The sequence below is a fragment of the Brachycentrus maculatus genome, unplaced genomic scaffold (genome assembly GCF_059751285.1).
Source record: "Brachycentrus maculatus isolate JH-2025_06_01 unplaced genomic scaffold, ASM5975128v1 h1tg000030l, whole genome shotgun sequence".
Lineage (NCBI taxonomy): Eukaryota > Metazoa > Arthropoda > Insecta > Trichoptera > Brachycentridae > Brachycentrus > Brachycentrus maculatus.
The window spans coordinates 2,549-20,246 of NW_028280784.1; the positions used below are offsets into that span (position 1 = coordinate 2,549).

General features: G+C 29.0%; 1 protein-coding gene across 1 annotated transcript; it reads right to left on the minus strand.

Annotated features, from left to right (window-relative positions):
• Positions 1-10,127: 10,127 nt before the first annotated feature.
• LOC148312877 (uncharacterized) lies at positions 10,128-17,328 on the minus strand. Its single transcript, XM_088272030.1, has 3 exons — positions 17,166-17,328; positions 11,658-11,813; positions 10,128-10,297 (listed from the first exon to the last, which is right to left on the minus strand). Exons 1-3 carry the CDS (start codon positions 17,221-17,223, stop codon positions 10,128-10,130), a joined length of 384 nt encoding a protein of 127 aa, XP_088128156.1. The 5' UTR covers positions 17,224-17,328.
• Between the last annotated feature and the right edge of the window lie 370 nt (positions 17,329-17,698).

The following is a 17,698-nucleotide window of genomic DNA, read 5'->3' on the forward strand; positions in this document are numbered from 1 at the left end:
CACATCGGACAAGTTAACATCGTTTGTATAAGTATGATCATTTTCTATGTGCAGTATGTTTCTAGTCAGTGAACGTATTACGACGTCGTTGCCGGTAAAATTCTTGCACAAGTATTTATTCAATGTGTGTAGATAAGAACTTACTATATTCGTCAGATTGCAGAACTGGTAATTTAAAAATGTAATTGCCAACACAGAGATTGTAAGTTGAAAGCTAGAAACCATAAATGATTTTAATTGTTGTTTTATCGATTCAATTGTTATTACATGAAATTGCGTGTACGATGCAACGAAACTAAATATCACCCAAAAAAATTCAATCGAATGGACAAGCAAATTGAAATAATTATTATTCTGAAGATATTCATTTTGATTAGGGAAAATTGTTTCAATATCGTCCAATTTCTTTAGAATTTTAAACAGTGTCGGTTTTTTAAATACGTAAGATAGCCAATAATATGCAATATTTGCTATTCCAACTATTGAAGTCATGGCAGTCGCTACTTCGTACGTGAGATTAGATGATTTTGTAAAGCGTTCGATTTGGATGTCTATCAAGAAAAATAAATACGTGATTGATAAAGTTGAGAATACTACGCATTGAAATTTTGATATCCATTTTAATTTAGTAATTCTACATCCAATGCTTCGATAACTTTTTATACCAGAGATGGTGTTTATCCATTTCAGTGGTTCAATAACCCTTTGAAATGTATTTAAATTTTTAATGTATAAAACAGCATTTGTCTCGTTATTACTCTCAGATACTTCCATGATATAAATTTGACAACTCTGCGAAATGTCACTTTTTAAAATTTTTAATTTAGCGATATTATATGACGAATAAGCGTTACACTTTCTTGAATACAACACATGAAATGAGCAATACTTTGCAACTTATTGATCTATAATTAATTATTAAATACGCCGTTCAATATATTACTTATGTTAGCAAACGTAAATTAATAAATTGGTTCCACTTTTAATTAATTCATAATGTCATGAAATATTTAAAATTTACTTTAACATGATTAAAATAATAAGTAATTATTTTGTTATTATTTAATTACATTTTTGGTAACAAACGGTTTTTTTTGGGACACAAAACTACAGCAACTGGGAACAAACGAACCGCACAAAATATAAACATCAAAGATAGGTTAGGTACCGTATTTTTTTATTCAGTACTTAAATGTTAAAAAAGAAGAATATTTACATAGTAAAACAAAAGTAGAACTTTATTGACTAGAAATTCAATCAAAAATTAAAAATATGTACAAAAAATAAATGAAATTTAAAATTATGTATTTTAATTCTGATAACAAGCTATCGGCTATTGAAATCTCTTTTTTTTTAAAAATTGTCCAAAGTTTGCTTTACAGCTTATTTTTTATGTTGAGGTAAAGTTTCTTGTAACAATTAATATGATTTGCTACCATACGAGAAATTTTTGCACTACTTTCGCTATTTTTCTAAAAATTCAAAAAAATCTCGATTTTCTAAACAATCTCCATTGCTTCGTCAATAAGATTTATTGGTTTAGAAGTTTGCTGTGAAGTTAAATTTTGACGCTTACTTATAATCAAGCGTGCTGTCTTCTTCGTTAGCGATTTCCAAATCCAATTGCATCAATTCCTCGTTAGACATTTCTTGGTTACGAAAAGCTAACAATTCATTTATGTAAATTTCCCCTATGTCAATTCCCCGAAATCCAAAGATAATTTAAATTTATAAAACGGGAAATGATCTTTAAGAATATTTAAAAATGATTTTATGAGCAATAATTGAAAAAAAATAACGCAATTCGAAAAAACACGACGCACAGCGAAAATGAGTCTTAATTCAGTAACGACACAACTTACAACGAAAAAACGCAAAGTGAAACGACGCAATGCGAGGTCTGAGTATGTATATATATGTATATATATTTATAAATACATATATATATATATATATATATATATATATATATATATATATATATATATATATATATATATATATATATATATATATATATATATATATATATATATATATATATATATATATATATATATATATATATATATATATATATATATATATATATATATATATATATATATATATATATATATATATATATATATATATATATATATATATATATATATATATATATATATATATATATATATATATATATATATATATATATATATATATATATATATATATATATATATATATATATATATATATATATATATATATATATTTATATATACATATATATATATACATATGTATATATTTTTATATATTTTATACATAATTTCGTAATTTAATGGCATTAAGGATAATCGAAGCATGTTATACAGCTTTACTGCATAATATTTTTCTGCAAAGTTCCTTTGACTGAATGGGGTATGTATTTTTGTCTGGTGATGATTATTAAAGAAAACACTTGTTTTTTTTTACCACATGAGTTTATTTTATGACGACTAGTTTCAGAAGCTAGGCTTCCATCTTCATGTCTAAATGTTACGTAAAACATAATAACTAATCAACTGTTCTATAAATAAGGAGAGGGGTAAGTTAGGGGGGGGGGTTAGTCAAGGGGGTGGAGTTTGAAAATAAAGGAAAAATAGAAAGCAAAGGTGAAGAATTTTTAAACAATATATTATGTAATAAATTATTATAAGAATATTGGAATTTTTTTATTTCTAAATTTTTAAAATAATTCATAATTTAGCCTTTGTGTGGCATTAGGTGTAATAATTTTAGTTTATGAGAGTGGAATAAGTGATTTGTATATATTATGTGATTTGCGAATTCCGAAAAATAATTACTAACAAGACAGCTACATTGTTTTTTAATTGTAATCTTTAAATTTCTTGCTGTTAATTAACATTATTTTATTTATTCATTTCAAAACACATTACATACATAAGTCATATTCAATATAATATTCCCAATGAGTAATTTCCATTTCTCATCTTCGGACATGGTTTAAGGTTGACAAGACTAAAACCCAAATAAAAAAAATTATTACAAAAAAGAAGATTTTTTTAAACCAAACTAACACAGATCAAATTATAAAAAATAACAAGCATAATAAATGGGTGTATAAAAGGGGTAAGGTGAGAAGTATGTTTAAAGGAAACAAATGAGAAAATATTACTAATCACTAACCCAAATATCTTTCCATAAAGTATTTCTTCAGTTAATTTATCTTGGATCCCTGGTTGAGTTCTATTTTATATATATATTGCTCAGTTCTTTCAATGTCATATATAAAACATCGTAAATTTTCAGCTGTGCATGTTTTTGGATTGTCCAGAAAATGTACTATATCGCAGAAAAAGCGGCATATTTTTAAACTTAATATTTACCCGCTACAGGGCAGAAAGTGCATTGCATTTTGAAGAAAATGTATTGTTTGATTATTTTTTTAAATATACTCAATATTTTTCAAATGGAGAAAAAACATTCAGGTTTTACCTAAAAAGATCTGTTGCACAGTAAAAAGTTCAATAATTGGCTTGATATTTATTTTTATTACATTTTAAAACTTTAAAAATGATCTCCTGAAAAATCTAGTTTTTTGATATACTTATGACGTTGTTGAAAGGAGTGAGCGATATGTCAGGCAGCTGGTAAATTTGGGTATAGACGATGTATTGTAAGGACCTTACTCTAAAAATAGTAGTGTTTATCGGCTCCACGTGTATTCTGTTATGTCCTCGTGCGTTATAATGATAAATTTCTGTGTTAAAAATCGTTATTAAAAATTATATTTTAATAACAAATTCGTGAAGCTTTTGAATGTGAAAATGGTTGAAAAATTCATTGCGTATTTGCAATAATCATAAATATGACAATATAGTTCGTTACGACGGATGCTAAAGCGAAAATAAATTCCAAATTCAAGGTGAACATGTTGTAAGCTGATATGTTGGGTCTTCTACGATGGAGCATATTGCAAAAGCACTTCAAATGACGTTTTGTCAACGGATCTGAAAAATAAAAATAAAATATCAGGGTATGCGTTAAGTTTGTGAGGAATGAAGAGGTAAGGCGTGGGACGCAGCAAATCTTGGTCACAACTCGCTCACTCCTTTCAACAACGTCATATATAAAAAAAAATTGATTTTCCAGGAGATCGTTCTTAAAGTTAAAGAATATAATAAAAATTATTAAAAATAAATATCAGGCCACTCATTGAACTTTTTACTGTCCAACAGATCTTTTTAGGTAAAACCCGAAGGTTTTTCCTCCATTTTAAAAATATTTATTGTATTTAAAAAATATATTAAACAATACATTTTCTTAAAAATTCAAAAACAACACTTTCTGCCCTGTAGCGGGTAAATATTAAGTTAAAAATATGCCGCTTTTGCTGGGATATAGTACATTTTCTGGGGATTTAAAAAACATGTACAACTGAAAATTTACGATGTTTAATATATGACGTTGTTAAAAGGAGTGAGCGAACTGTGCTCAAGAAAAGGCGATTCAGTTGGTTTGGCCATGTACTTCGCATGTCTCCCGAGAGCCGCCATCAAGCTTGTCACTTTTTACACGCCGCTCAGGACGACCACTGCTGACGATTCGTCGGCAGTTCAGCAACTAAATCAATATCATACTATTAATTTAGTTCCGACCAAAATCGTTATACAGAAAAGTTTGTGAAAGTGTATTCTACATAAAAATAGTGTCCTACTTACAAGTTACTCATATGTTTTATGTACATTTATGACCATAATTTTGGTTGTCTGCCTTCGTTTAACAAATATTCTTTATAATTTTTTGACATCTTATCAAAGATGAAGAAGAATATGGAAGTCTGGGCATTTATTGGTTATTAATTGGTTCATATACATAGAACTTCCAAGAATTTGAGTAGTGTGGTTGTACCCATTAGGGTAGAATTGGTGAATGTTACACGTGTGTAAAGTGATCACTTAAACCAGCCTATGACGGTCGTCAGCCCCGTAAATGCCCAGACTTCCATATTCTCCTTCATCTTTGATAAGATGTCAAAAAATTATATGAAAATAACTCCTGTAATTGGAGATAATCCAGATTTTGTGAACAAGTATTTGGACACACTCAAAATGTTGTAAATATTCGTTAAGTCATTATATAAGATATTAGTCTTTTTCATTTTTTTAAGGAATAACCCGCAAAGATCTATGAGGATGGTGACTGACCGGAGTATTTCGTCGTAACGTAACGTCGTAATACCGCTCGCGGCGAGCATCAGCGAGCCTCCGAAACTATGGATGGAGCGCTCGGCTCGCTGTACTGACTATACGAATGCTCGCATCGTAACGTGTTACGTTACGAAGAAATGGCTCCGGTCAGTCACCACCCTTAGAAGCTTGTCTGCAGGTAGGATAGTTAGGATCAATCACTAATATATATTTTTACCCTCTTGAATTCCCTCGGGAATCGAACCCGGGACCTCCAGTATGGTAGCCTAGCGCGCTTACCACTACACTATGGAGGCGGATAGTAAGGATAGGGAAGGTAAATTTGAAAAATACATCACAGACATCCAGATCAATTGAAAATAAATCATTCTTGAATTTATTTTGTAATTGGCGGGAATCGAACCCGCGATGCCAGTTTCACAGTCGAATTTCTACCAAACTACGCCATGGCGCATGTCAATAAAAATATGTTGTAAAACTATCAAAAGAGGGTGTTTCGATTTCAATTTATCCATAAAAAATATGATAGTGGTTGGTTATCATGAGTGTGTGTTTAAATAAAAATCAAACATATGTAATTTAAACTCACCCATGTCGGTACTGAAAGCAATTATTCGACCAGCTATGGTCCTCGTCTTTTTCACCATAGTTTGCAAAACTTCACTCGCCAAAATTATCGAAAATATATTCGTCGCGTGGTGTATCGCCCATGAAATCATGATGTATGTATTCCGGTTCGAAGTCTGACCGAACTCCTTGAAATTATTCAATTTTTTTATTGTGTTATATTAAAAAAAAATATATGGTTAACGTTTGGTAAAATTTATAAATAATAATTTGTGAGTATTTAATTCCTCAATCTACATCATTTAATGGATAAATAAAATAAATTTAAACTTGGAATTTAAGGTTGAACAAGGAATAATTGAAAAGATTAAGAAGAGTTCTTTACGGTGGTATGGACATGTGGAGGGAATGGATAACGAGAGAATGACTAAGAAAATATATGTGGCGAATGTGAAAGGGAAAACAGAACCAGGACGACCGAAAAAGACTTGGCACGATCAGATCAATCAGAACCTGAAATCTGGCGGTGTCAAAAGTCTGCGTAATCGGAAGGCATGTATGATTAGATGTATGGATGTGGAGGAGGCGAGGAGTGTATATCAGGACAGAATAGTGTGGCGTTCCATCCTTTCTGCCTACGGAAAACGGCGTGATGATAGTAATAATAGCAGTTTAAACTTACTTGGTGAGTTGCTATTGATGAAAAGGTGATAATGATGTATAATACGAATGGAATTGGTCCCAATAGCATCTAAAAACAAAATCTTATTTTAATAATTACTCATTTTTCCTCAAGAGAGTACACCTTTTCAGTAGCTTGTATAAGTAAAGGTTTTCAATCTCTAGTACCCTAGCCAATATTGTTATTCTTTTATTCGTCTCCTTTTTGTCTTCCCTGTTTTCTTTCGCATAAAGCATTGATGTTTTTCACATCTGCATCAGATCCAAAAATCTGAAGCGTTGTCTTCGTAAAATCAACGATTGAGTCAACACCATGTGATTTCGATTCGATATTACTTGGGTGCACATAAGAGATATCGATAAATATAGTTATCGATAGTTATAGTGTCGGGTCGTGGTCCCGTGGTTAGTGTCGCGGACTCTTAAGTCAGAGTTTCTCGGTTCGAATCCACTCTACCATAATTTGATACCTATTTCTAATAATAAGCCAGGCTCTAGGCTCACAGAAATAGTATGAAATTTAAATATTTGTGTTAATAATAAAAACACAAATATTTCTCTAAATAAATATATATATTTTACATTATTACAAACAAAATTTATTTAGATTATTATATTTTATATTCAAAGTATTCAACGTGCAGTAAATATGAATCATCAAGGGTTGGAAATAAAGAATACGCCAAATTTATTTATGGGCGCATATACGAGTATGAATAAATATTCCTTTAAAAAATTAAACTACTTTGTTTTAACCACTTTTTATTATTTATTATTTTTACACTTTAACCAACCGGTTTCGACAAGAACTTTGTCATCATCAGGGTTTATTAAATTCTAAAACTTTAAAATACTGAAAAACATTAAAATACTCATAGTAAATTACATTCCCTTACCAAAAACTTCCACACACTCCGTACACTATATGAAAATATGTTTTTGGTAAGGGAATGTAATTAACTATGAGTATTTTAATGTATTTTAGTATTTTAAAGTTATAGAATTCAAAAAACCTTGACGATGACAAGGTTCTTGTTGAAACCGGTTGGTTAAAGTAAACGAATAATAAAATAATAAAAAAAGGTGGTTAAAACAAAGTTGTTTAATTTTATAAAATGTGCCACAAGGTATCTGCGAAAAACATTCAAGAAATAAATATTCCGATTATTTTAAACAGTTGCAATATGATATATCTAGCGAATATGTCCATTTTAGTTTATTTGCATAAATATCAACGCACTAAAGATGTTGGTAGATTTCACGGACGAATTCGTAAAAAAATGTTAACCGTTTAACGAAAATTTTGATACGGATTATCCGGCAAATGAGTTATGTCTTTGCGAATGTCCCCTTGATCGAGACCGCATAGCATTAAAATACCATTTGCATTTAGACTAATTGACCATTTTTGTCACATAATAAAGATTGTCTGCTGTGTATTACCATTTATTTTGAAATATAACTCATATTTACACTCATATTGACACATATTTATACTCACCACAAACCCATATCTGCTAATTGTTAAATCCAAGTTATCCATTAGCTTTTCATACAGGATTTCCATCGAATACAAGTCAAGCTTAGCGTATGTAACATTTTCTTTTGAATATTTAACTCCACCACAGCAAAGTATTGTTCGCAAATATATATTCATATATGCTTCAGGTTCGTAAGTATTCAATTCTGGTTTATCAAATAAACCACACAAAGTCTTATTGAGAATATGAACATACGAGCTGATCATGTTCAGTAAATTTATAATCTGATACTGAAAGATATCTGTCCCAATAATGTAAAGAATAATAGACATGTATAAAATATATGAGCTAAGTAAAAGTTTTTCGTGGTAATGAATAGTAAAGACATTATATAAAATAAAAGTGACAACAAAATAATGTATGAATACACTAAAATATTTCTTTTCCCAAATGAATCCATTTAGTTTTGGGATCATATTTTCTACGGCATCAAAATTTTTCATAATTTTGAGAAATTTTACGTTATTTAAATTCGAGATCCAAATTAAAACCACGTTGATTATTCCCGCTGAATGCATAACTGAGAAACTAACGGCAATGAGGTAAAGTTTATTTTCTACAAAAATCAAATTTCTTTTTATCATCAAAATCCATCCCACCAATTCAAATATGATCAACAAAATTTGATAGAATTTTGTCATCCAATGTATCGTCGTGAGGCCATTTTCTTTAAGTCTGTAACTTCTCAAGCCCAAAAGAGTATTAATTGCCTTAGCCGGTTCTATAATATGTAACATTTTTCTACAATTTTTAAAGTTAAACGCTTCTCTGTTTTTAAACACAGCCATTTCGATTGTAAATGTTGTCATGACTGTTTTAATTTACACCGAAAATGAGTATTGTTAATATCGAAAGAAAATTAAATTAATCCTGTCAGTAAATTATAATTAATTTTGATTGCGTAATGGATTTCGGATATTTAATTCAAAGAGCTCTTATTTATATAAATAAAACATCAGAACAGTATTAGTTAATAAATTAGTCAAATTTTTTATTTTTTTCAATGATATGAATTGAAGAACACGTATTGATTTTGCGTCAATCATTTATTCACACTAACAATATATGCATGTATAAGTAATTAAAACTCAACACAAAACAACAATATTCGTTACTAGTAAGTAAAAACTCTTATGATGTATAAAACTCATAATATTTTTAATTATTCATTTAGAATATCTATTTAGGTAGGTACGAAAGATTTGAATTTAGATATAATTGATAAGAAAATTGCTGAGATTAAATCGTTATTCATCTAAGTACAAAAATCTTCTATGAATTCATAGTAACCTATTTTAAATACTCATTCAGTTTTGCACAGGAAATACCTACTCCTAGATTCAATAATTTTAAAACATGAAAATAAACTAACCTATTCGAAAATCAGCGATACTTTTTACTTATTTTAATATCAAAATCGATATATCTACTTATGTAATATCATCATGTGTAAAAATTGAGAACAACTGAATAAAACACAAATTTATGAAATGAATTTTATATATTATGTTAATCTAGAAAATATCCTTTTCATTTTATTATTTTAGCACATAATTTAACCAGTTAATTAACTAACAACATTTTGATATTATTATATTCTTCTTCACTTTGTTGAGATGTCAAAACATAATATGATAAATAATTGGAGTTAATCCAGATTTGTGAACAAGTATATGGACACATTCAAAATATTGTCTACATTTACAACATTTTGAGTGTGTCCAAATACTTGTTCACAAAATCTGGATTATCTCCAATTACAGGAGTTATTTTCATATTATTTTTTGACATCTCATCAAAGATGAAGAAGAATATGGAAGTCTGGGCATTTACGGGGCTGATATACTAATATAAGAGTTTCTGCTTAATAAAAAGCTTCTTTACATCTCACCAATAGATGTCTCTGGTGAAGTTCTAGTGATTCAAGAACAAAGTTTCTAAATTGGTTCATATATATAGAACTTCCAAGAATTTGAGTAGTGTGGTTGTCAATAATGGGTAGAATTGGTGAATGTTACACGTGTGTAAACTGATCACTTAAACCAGCCTATGACGGTCGTCAGCCCCGTAAATGCCCAGACTTCCATATTCTTCTTCATCTTTGATGAGATGTCAAAAAATTGTCTACATTTCCTAATTACGAGTTAATAGCGATAATCATGAATACGACTACATAGTTAACCATGACGGACACCAAAGAGTAAATAAATTCAAAATTGAATGTGAACATGTTGAAAGCGGATATGTCAGGCTTCCTGCGATGGAGCATCTTGTTGAAACGCCTCAAGTGGTGTTCAGTTGAAGGATCTGGAACAGAGAAACTTATCAAAGCTATTTACTTTTTGGCAAACTAGATATTTTCACTTAATTTTTTTTTAATGTTAATAATATTAGTATATAACCACTCACCGAGATTTTTATGTTAACCGGTTTCGAGACGTACCCGTCTCTTTGTCAGGACAATCACTACAACAATACTACCATTCACAACTATAGATCTATTTACACACTTAAAACTACAAAAAATATGTTTTGTGACATGCACTAGTTAACCTCGGTTCGTAACGCATGTTTGTGCTGAAACCTGTAGTGCATGTTGGTCTTCGAGTCGACCAAAAATCGCACTTGTTAAACATTCTATGTAGTTTTAAGTGTGTAATAAATGATATGGTAGTGAAGGGTAGTATTGTTTGCATGCTGTGGTAGTGATTGTCCTGACGAAGAGACGGGTACTTCTCGAAACCGGTAGACATAAAAATCTCGGTGAGTGGTTATGTAACAATATTATTAACATTTTTGTAAAAAAAAAAATATATATAAAAATGACTAACCACAAAGTAAATGCTTTAAATATGAATAATATTGAGAATACAAATATTTTCATTTCATAAGCAGATATTTTCACCTTGTTCACATGGATCTAAAGCTCCGTTTCGTAATATATTTTGAGTTCTCTATTTATTGACAAAGTCAATAAAATTGTCAATGTAAAATAAAATCTATTTTAATTAATTACAAAAAATACTACTTGTGTGACGTACACATTGACAATTTACCGACCGTCTCCGGGGCACTTGTCAATCTGCAAACCTATATATGTTTGATTATAATACGACCAACAATCGAAAAAAACATTTTATTGCGTAAAATACTATCAACGTCATGAAAAATGTTTTTAGCAGATAATTTGTGGCACATTTTACAAACTTTAAAAAATAAAACAACTTTGTTTTAACCACTTTTTGTTGGTACACTTTTTCCAACCGGTTTCGACAAGAACCTTGTCATCCTCAGGGTTTATGTACTAATTCTAAAAGATTGAAATACTTCAAAAAAAATGTACCAATAAAAAGTTTATAAAATAAAACAACTTTGTTTTAATCACTTTTTATAGGTACACTTTTTCCAACCGGTTTCGACAAGAACCTTGTCATCCTCATGGTTATGTACTAATTTTAAAACATTGAAATACTCAAAAAAAAATGTACCAATAAAAAGTGGTTAAAACAAAGTTGTTTTATTTCATAAAGATTTTTTTTTTCAATAAATGTAATTTTTGCATTTTACTTAAACACTTGAAGGAAAATAGTTAAAGATAAAACTCAATCGTGACTTGTTAACACCGTGTTTCATAGATTAAAATACATTTAGAAATTTTCTATCTTACCCATGTTAGAATTGAGAACTAGTATTCTACTGGTGGTAATTCTGGTCCTTTTTACCATGGTTTGCAAGACTTCGCTAGCTAACACCATGGCAAATAGATTGGTCGCATGGTGTATCACCCACGTAGCCATAATAAATGTATTCCATTTGCTTTTTACTGAAAAAATCTACAAGAAGTGAAAATTATTACATTTTGGCATCTCAACATGGATGAAGAAGAATATGGAAGTCTGAGTATTTACAGGCCTTACGACCTGCCATAGGCTGGTTAAGTGATCACTTTACACACGTGTAACGTTCACCACTCACCCAAGATTGACAACCAAAATACTCAACATTTTGGAACTCATACATATATTATAAATCTCATGACGCTTCATGTTTGAGTTCACGGGAGCCATCATTGCATACATTTTAATAAAAGGGTACTTGTTAAAAATAAAAGCTTTCTTAGATCAACTATAGATAGCTCCCGTGAAGTCAAACATAAAGCGTCATGAGATTGATGCTATATGTATGAGTTCCAAAAAAATGAGTAATATGGGTGTCAATCATGGTAGAATGGTGAATGTTACACATGTGTAAAGTGAACACTAGTGAATCGGCCTATTACAGGTGGTAAGCCTTGAAAATACTTAGATTTCCACATTCTTCTTCATCTATGTTAAAATGTTAAAAATATAAAATAAGTCCTAAGTGGAGTTACCCAGATTTGTGATAAAGTATTTGGACACATTCAAAATGTTGTTAAAAATAAGTGTTGTAAAATGTTCCCTCGGCACGGGAACACTTATTGAGGGGTGAGCACATTATTGTATTTTGTAATTACTTATGTGTTTGATAAAATCTAAATAAATGAATATATTATTTTTTTTTAATGTGATGTTCGCTAAAAGCTAAAAATTTAAGATATTTTTAAAATATTGATAAGGAAAAAATGCCAAGTACTTACTTGAGAAAGTCCTAATGTTGATAAGCTTAGAACAATATATACTATAAACGGAATTGGACCCAAAAGCATCTGAAATTTTTAAAACACTAGAAATTTTCAATACATAAATTGTTATCTTTATTTATTTCAATTTTACAATTCGTGTCAAAACTATTAAAATATAAAAGATAATTTGAGTATCCAAAAAGCATATTATTGAATTAATTTGAAATTCGTTCTGACTAAAAAATGTAGTAATAAATAAATCTTTATGTTTGGATATAAACGACCAACTAACTAAAGTTAAAGTCATTTAAATTCAAACATAAGATAATTAAAAAGACCTTTGATTGAATTTAATTAAATGCTTTTTTTCGGATATTAAAATTGTCTACTTGATTCTGGATATAAAAATGATCATGTCCATAATAATAGGCTTATTTAGGCTACACTTTTATTGGCGTAGAAACCTCCATTGTAATTTCATTGAACCAGCTCTTAGAATTTTGATTTCATGGTTGATATACTTTTCCATAATTTATTTAAAATAAACTGATATTGGTCTATCTCCCCTTCGTTGAAGGAAATATCCTGCATTGATTTTTCCTATTCAGGATATTTATATATCAATTTCATCGATCCTTCATGGAGTTATCGCGACGTGTTATAATCTTATATTAAACATCAGTATGTGTTGATTAATTTAAACGTCAGTATGTATAAACTCATACGCTATTAATTTTTAATTAAAAAAAATTAACTCACCAAAAATCTGAATTTATACATTGCTAGGTCCAAATTGTCCATCAGTTTTTCATAAATTGTTTCTATGGAGTACATATCTAATTTAGCACTGGTACTTATTTCCCTTGTATATTTACTTCTCGTGCAACTTAATATTTTTCGATTGTAAAAAACCATAAAAGGCTCCGATTCATGACTCTCAAATTGTGGCTTTTCAAACAAAAAACACAGAGATTGATTCACTATGTTTATATATGAGCTGATTGCGTTCATTATGTTTACAAATTGGCACACAGACACATCCGTTGTTAACACATACAGGAATATGGATGTGTACATTATATAATTGTTAATTGTAATTTGACGATATGTGTGTATAATCGCGAGGTTAAATATTCCAAATACGAGAGTAAAATAGTGCACAAAAATAGATAAATATTTTTTATCGCAAAGGTATTTATTTATTTTTGGAACCATATTTTCAACGATGTCGAAATTTTTTATTATTTTTATATATATTTTGCTTGTTAAATTTGGTATCCAGATCAATATTACGTTAATTACTCCTGTCGTGTTCATTATTATAAAAAGAAGGGCCCTGAGATATTTTTTTTCTTTTAAATATTCGTAATTAAGTTGATATATTAAACATAAACCAATCGATATAAATATAACCAATGAAACTTGGTACATTTTTGTTTTCCAGCCTGTAGTTGTGAGACCATTCAATGAAAGTCTGTAGCTTCTCAGACCAAAAATTGTGCAAACGATTTGAACGGGTTCTATAATTCGTATGATGTTTTTATAGTTTTCTTTGTTATTAACTTCTTTAAGATAATTTATATGCACACCCATTATGATTTCAAATTGAAAACTTCTTGATATACTATACAATCCAGTTTTTATTTATCTATTTTTTTGTCAAACAAGTACACAAACATGATATCGCGTAATATCCAGATTTAATTTATCTATTTCTTTGTCAGACAAGTACACAAACATGATATCGCGTAATATCCAGTTTTAATTTATCTATTTCTTTATCAGACAAGTATACAAACATGATATCGCGTAATATCCAGTTTTAATTTATCTATTTCTTTGTCAGATAAGTACACAAACATGATGTCGCGTAATATCCAGTTTTAATTTATCTATTTCTTTGTCAGATAAGTACACAAACATGATGTCGCGTAATATCCAGTTTTAATTTATCTATTTCTTTGTCAGATAAGTACACAAACATGATGTCGCGTAATATCCAGTTTTAATTTATCTATTTCTTTGTCAGACAAGTACACAAACATGATACCGCGTAATATAGAAAAAATGACGACCGAAATTCATAATTCCAATCAACCTCTTAAGAATTATTATTTCAAGAAATGGATGGAATAAATATAATGATATATTTATAGTTTATTGTGCGAGGGGCGTGGCGAACCAAACACACATCCTTGTTCTTTTTGTGATGAAATTTTAAATTGAAATTATTTGTGGCTGTCAAAAGTTTCATTCAATCATTGAGAATAATAGTGGACAATAATAGATTAATATTTTTGACTTTTGATTGATTTGATAAAATTCATATTCGTATACAAACACGAATAAATGACATAAATAATTCAGACTAAGTAATTGATTTTTAAAGTAATATTCGTGGAATTCGTAGTATTAAAATGAATATTTCTCAAATTTCATTATAATTCTCAAATTCGTTAACTAATTAATGAAAATATAAAATGCTACAAAATTTAAGAAAGGTGTGTTGAGATGGTTTGGACATGTAGAACAAATGAGTGAGGAAAGAACGGTAAAACAAATTTATGAGGCGAATGTAAGTGGAAGAAGGAGCAGAGGAAGACCGAGAAAAACATGGCACGATCGATATGCCAAATACTTGAAAGTGGTCAGGTTAGGAGTCGTAACAATCGGCGGGTATGTATGAGGAGATGCATAAACGTGAAAGAGGCGAAGAATGTTTGCAAAGACAGAGTGGTGTGGCGTTCTATTCTCTCTGCCTACCCCTGCGGGGAAGCGGCGTGATGGTTAGTTAGTTAGTTAGTTTTTACAAAATTTAAAAAAAAATATTCTCGGTAAAAAATAATGAATAAACGATAGGCGAAAAACTGGATGTTTGCGATGTATTTACCGCATCTTCCTTCCCTATCTTTACTTTCTATCTCCTGACAAATCACTTTGAAAGAGACTTTGCTGCTTGTGGATTATTCTTTTTCTTTTTAAAAAAATATTGAATTATAATAATTTTGAATAATTTAGATAGCACCACGTTTGTACAGTACTACCTCAAGATGCACTTGATCACCCCATCTAAATAAAGTCAGCTAACATCTTAAATTTTAATTTTTTTGTTGTGGTTGCATTTCACAATGAAATATAATTACCAGTACAAATATTCTTTTATATTAATAATAAAAATTATCTCACAAAGGCATGGCTTTTTTGTGGGTAAACATTTTATTTTAGGTTATAATAAGTGTTACTGGAAACAATCCAATATATCGTATTCATACAGGAGAAAGTGACCAAGTACATTTTTTTTTACAAAAATGTGATTATTGACTATTTGATATCTTACTAGCTTAATATTGCCCTGAAAGAATCCCAAAGGATTTTAAACTTGGAAGTATAATATATTGACTTGTTAAAAATGACTAACTGCATTGATGTTTATTTTATTTCCAAGCAAGAGTGACTTAAATGGCCCTCCTGAACATTTTGTTAGTTGGTCACTTTCTCCTGTACGACTACGATATATAAAAATTATAAATAAATTAAAGGTGCTACTATTGTTGCATCCTTGTCAATAAGTGTATTATTATTGTTGCATAATAATGGTTGCATCTCAACTAATCATTTTCTCTAATAAAATGTATTATTGTATGTACAAGAATCAATAAATCTTAGTCACATTAATACGTCACGTATAAAAATTTCTTAAATGGATAAATATTTTCTATGTACAGACGAAATGAAAAAATAATTTAAAAAAAATCTTAATTTTATAGCTAAGAATTAATAGCGATGATCATAAATACAACTATATAATTAGCTATGACGGAGACCAAGCAGTAAAGGAATTCAAAATTGAACGTAAACATATTAAAAGCGGATATGTTAGGTTTCCTGCGATGGAGCATCTTGTTGAAGCGCTTTAAGTAGTGTCTAGTTGAAGGATCTGTAATGAATGAACTAATCAATTAATTAATTTTTGGAAAAAAAATCAATTCTGTGGAGTTCGAAACCTTGTTTTAAACAACATGGATAACGCTCCTTAATACGTTTAAATATATTTTGAACTATTATTTCGAGAAATAAAAAGACTTTGTGTTTTGATCCTCTCACATTTTTATCAACCAACTAGTTTCGGCAACAAGCTGCTGCCTTCTTCGGGGTTTGATTTATGACTATTATGTCATAAATTAAACCCTGAAGAGGGCAACAAGTTGTTGCCGAAACTAGTTTGTTAATAAAAATGTGAGTGGATCAAAACAAAAAGTCTTTTTATTTCTCGAAATAATATATTAATATGATCCACAAAGTTAATGCTTTCAATTTTCAAAACATGTTTTGAACTCTCTATAAAATGTCAATAAAATTATCATTGTAAAATAAAATCTATTTTAATAACAAATGAACTTATAAATTCCTTTTTTTTTTCAAAGATTGGTTTCAAATTTGTAAAATTATGAAGATTTTTTGATAAAGAAGAAGAAGAAGAGTATTTTGATAAAGATATATACATAGGTAAATTTTAATTTATAATCTTGTTTTGATTTTTCAATATTTAAAGGAAATCCAGGGTAAACTTACCTATGTTGAAATTAAGAACTAAAATTCTGCCTGTTGTTATTCTGGTTCTCTTCACCATAGTTTGTAAAACTTCGCTAGCTAATACTATGGCGAATAAATTAGTTGAATGGTGTATCACCCATGTAGCTGAAATAAATGTTGTCCATTTTGATCTTGCCGAGTAAATCTGTCAACATGTAAAAAAGTCGATGAACTCTTTTTATTTATTTAATTTTACAAAAAATCGTTTAAATCAACAACCTTTACAAAATATCGATTAAATTAACAACCTTAACAAAATATCGATGAAATCAACAACCTTTACAAAAATCGAATAAATCAACAACTTTTACAAAATATCGAACTTAGATTACTAAAATAATCATGACTGTACTTCTACAAAACTAGAAAAGGCGAAATAAAGATAGTTTATATAAAAATAAATAAATTTGTTTGTATATAAGTATATGTATATATTTATATATATATATATATATATATATATATATATATATATATATATATATATATATATATATATATATATATATATA

Coding starts and splice junctions, on each gene's coding strand:
- LOC148312877 (XM_088272030.1), bottom strand. CDS start 17,223: ATGGTGAAGAGAACCAGAATAACAACAGGCAGAATTTTAGTTCTTAAT. Junction 11,814..17,165: donor AGTTCTTAATTTCAACATAG/GTAAGTTTACCC, acceptor AGATTTTTTCAG/TAAAAAGCAAATGGAATACA. Junction 10,298..11,657: donor AGTTCTCAATTCTAACATGG/GTAAGATAGAAA, acceptor TCTCTGTTCCAG/ATCCTTCAACTGAACACCAC.